Genomic DNA, 3,018 nt, shown 5'->3' on the forward strand with positions numbered 1-3,018 from the left:
AACAAGATCACATGTCTATAATTTGTAACTTCAAATTAACAAACTGTAGATATCCTTACAAAAAAATTTAACTAGACCCATATTTGAATATTTTATAAATAAGTTGATCGTGATAAATATCTACACAACACCTTAAGTACGATGTTGCACTAGCGTACAATTTTTCAAATTGTTTCTTTTTTATATTTAGTTCTTTTTATTATAATAATACTATTCTAAAATTTTCTTCTTCCATAATATTCTCCTCCTAGTATACTTCTTTATTTGATGGTGTAATCCTGCTATTTATATTAATTATTGAGAATAAAGTATAAAAGTGTTTTCTATTCTCTAATAATATTAAACAGAAATAATATATTTTAGATAATAATAAAAATAGTTCTTTTGGCATTTTAATTTTTCAAAAATGCAAAAAAACTGTTGACTTTAAACATGACATTAATTTAGTTTTGAAATTGATAGAATAAAGATGTATGCGAATAAAGTTGTGAAATTAGTTGTGAAATTTAGTTATGAAACCTGATATTAATCAAATCAAAAAATTTGATGTGTGAGAATATAAAGAATAATGATAAACAAAATAGAGAGAAACTGTTTCATAAAATTCAACAGAGCAAATCCATGGAAGAGGTAATCATTTGAAATAAAGTCTACTAGTTTTGCCAATAGATATTCAAACATTATGTTGTAAACAGAAATTCCAAAGTAAATACTATTAACAAAAACATCTCAACACCATCATGCTCTCAAAATTGTTCTTCTGATTTTCCAATTCATCTAAAAGCCCTTGATAAAACAGCATTATGGTGATTGAATTACCAATGCATTTTAACAGAACTTATGCTATTTCTTGTAGCCATTATTTCCTCAAGTGGAACCCTTTTCTTGAGCTCAGATCTTTGCTTTGGAGCACTTCGAGACCTTACTACTCTCGCCTTAGATGAATGAGTATTCACCATGTAGTTAGGACAATTAGAGTAAGGCAAGAACAAGCTCGTTTCTTCAGAAACACTCTTCGCCAACGGAGTATTAGCTTGAGAAGAGTTTGATAATCGAGGAGTACTATGAGCCGTGAAGAATCTATGTTCGTCATTAACATTATTGAAACACCAATCAAAATCTTGAGAATGTTCACATTCGTGAACTGAAATTCGACGTGATACATTACTAGGAAGAGAAGTTGATGTTTTTTCGTAGTAGTGATGATGCGTATCGTCTCTATATTCAGAGATTGAAGATCTCGAACTAGTCCTGTGAGGATCAATCGCGAGAGTCTCTCGATTTGGATTAAATCTACTTGAGCCAGAATTGCGAAGCCATTGATCATGTTGTACATTTCTTGTTTCATCATACATTTGCTACATGAGAAAAACATAACAAACAAGAGGGAATAAAGACTAAAGTTTTGATGAAAGTTATCTGAATTCAAATTCGAATGAAGGAACCAAGAATTAATTTTTACCACAGGTTTTGGTCCGCGAATACGCGACAGACGAACATTCTCCTTATCAAAGGATCTACGCGCTCGTCGCTCCCGAACAACTGCTTGAGCTCTCATAAGAGCTTGAATACTGTGAAGTGTTGCAACAACCCTTTTTCTAACTAGGAAGCCTCTAACAAGAGCTTGTATCTTAACCAATCCTTTAAGTGCTCGACGAGCTTTTCGCGCCTGAAAGGAACAAATGACACAATTTGAATTGAAATGCCAACAGACAAAACATCATATGATGAAAACAATCAAATTCAGCAAATGACATAAATTTGTGGAAACAGAAAAAAACAGACAAGAACACATGATAAAAAAAACATCCTTAACATAAGTTTTGGTCAAGTAAGCATACCAAATAGCCTCTGAACAAAGATTGAATTATTACAGCAGCCCACCACTCCCTGCTTATGAACAGTACTGATTCTCTACTGCTGCCATGGCTTAATGACCTCAAAAAACATGTTTTTTTGTTGTAATCATTATGTTTTTCATCAACATTGGATCTGTACCAAGAACCGGTTTGATTCATGTGACCCTGATGATCCTTCCGTAATTGTTTCTTCTCCTTCCTATCTAGAAACAACGGTCCTGATTTGTTACCGTTTCCTTTCTCCTTCTTGTCCATAAACAATGGCCCTGATCTGTTACTTTGTTCTTTCTCCTTCTTCATTCCAAACAAACCCTTCAACCATCTCGTAGCTTTTCCCATAATAACACTTTTTTGGTGCTACAAATACACTGTGATTAAAAGACAAGTATGAATTTCTATCAGAATAGAGAATCATAAACAAGTGTAATAACACATTGTATACATGTGGTGCCTAATGCAATATAATATATGTATGATTATTATGGAATATTAAATGACAAATTTTTGACAAAAAGTTAAAATTAACAAAAGTGAAATTGAAAACAATAGAAACTCCATAAACTACAATAATAATCACAATTACCCTACTAAAGAACACAATCAATTCATAGTTTCCCACGCTTAAATAAATAAATAAATAACCTTTTTGTTGATTTTGTTTCAAAGGTGAGAGATATTTGAGCAGTGATTGCAGAAAATTTTCTATGATGACAATGACACTTTCTGTTGCAAAGATGATTCAGTTGATCTGAAACAACATTTGATGAATGCAATTTCCAATGATTTTATATGACTCCTTGGGGTACTAAAAGTAATAATACCTCGTGATTTTTTGGTTATTTATCTTATTAATTTTGATTCAAATTTGAATATGATTTGTTTGTTTTATTTTGAAACTAACAAGTAACAAGTAGTAGTAGTAATTGACGCATATTTTTTTGGTTCATAGTGGAATTTAATTCGAAACCGATGCATGCATAAAGATAGGAACGGATTAGAGTGTTATTAGAAGGATATTAACGGATTTGATAATCATTTAATGATGTTGGTGTGGGAAAAGTAAATAAAGTGAGTGGGTTATTTAAAAAAAAATGATGAGGCGTGGGAGTATAATTTAAAGGTGTGGGAGTTTATTTATGTTTATAAATTGCCATTTTAC

General features: G+C 31.4%; 1 protein-coding gene across 2 annotated transcripts; it reads right to left on the reverse strand.

Moving 5' to 3' along the window:
* Positions 1-631: 631 nt before the first annotated feature.
* Positions 632-2,640, reverse strand: LOC127083621 (protein IQ-domain 26). 2 transcript variants are annotated; one of them, XM_051023940.1, is made up of 4 exons: positions 2,502-2,640; positions 1,842-2,227; positions 1,463-1,669; positions 632-1,358 (listed from the first exon to the last, which is right to left on the reverse strand). In XM_051023940.1, the coding sequence occupies exons 2-4, from the start codon at positions 2,196-2,198 to the stop codon at positions 816-818; spliced, it is 1,107 nt and encodes a 368-aa protein (XP_050879897.1). In that variant the 5' UTR covers positions 2,199-2,227; positions 2,502-2,640; the 3' UTR covers positions 632-815. The 2 variants fall into 2 exon arrangements, with proteins under 2 accessions (XP_050879897.1, XP_050879896.1); XM_051023939.1 differs by lacking the exon at positions 2,502-2,640 and having other exon boundaries at positions 1,842-2,323.
* Positions 2,641-3,018: the final 378 nt, after the last annotated feature.

Source organism: Lathyrus oleraceus, chromosome 5 (assembly GCF_024323335.1).
Source record: "Lathyrus oleraceus cultivar Zhongwan6 chromosome 5, CAAS_Psat_ZW6_1.0, whole genome shotgun sequence".
Taxonomy (NCBI): Eukaryota; Viridiplantae; Streptophyta; class Magnoliopsida; order Fabales; family Fabaceae; genus Lathyrus; species Lathyrus oleraceus.

Excerpts from the sequence above, each read along its gene's own strand:
- LOC127083621 (XM_051023940.1), bottom strand. The coding sequence starts at position 2,198 with ATGGGAAAAGCTACGAGATGGTTGAAGGGTTTGTTTGGAATGAAGAAG. Across the intron at positions 1,670-1,841 it reads CTTTGTTCAGAGGCTATTTG|GCGCGAAAAGCTCGTCGAGC; the intron begins GTATGCTTACTT and ends TGTTCCTTTCAG. Across the intron at positions 1,359-1,462 it reads TTCGCGGACCAAAACCTGTG|CAAATGTATGATGAAACAAG; the intron begins GTAAAAATTAAT and ends TTTCTCATGTAG.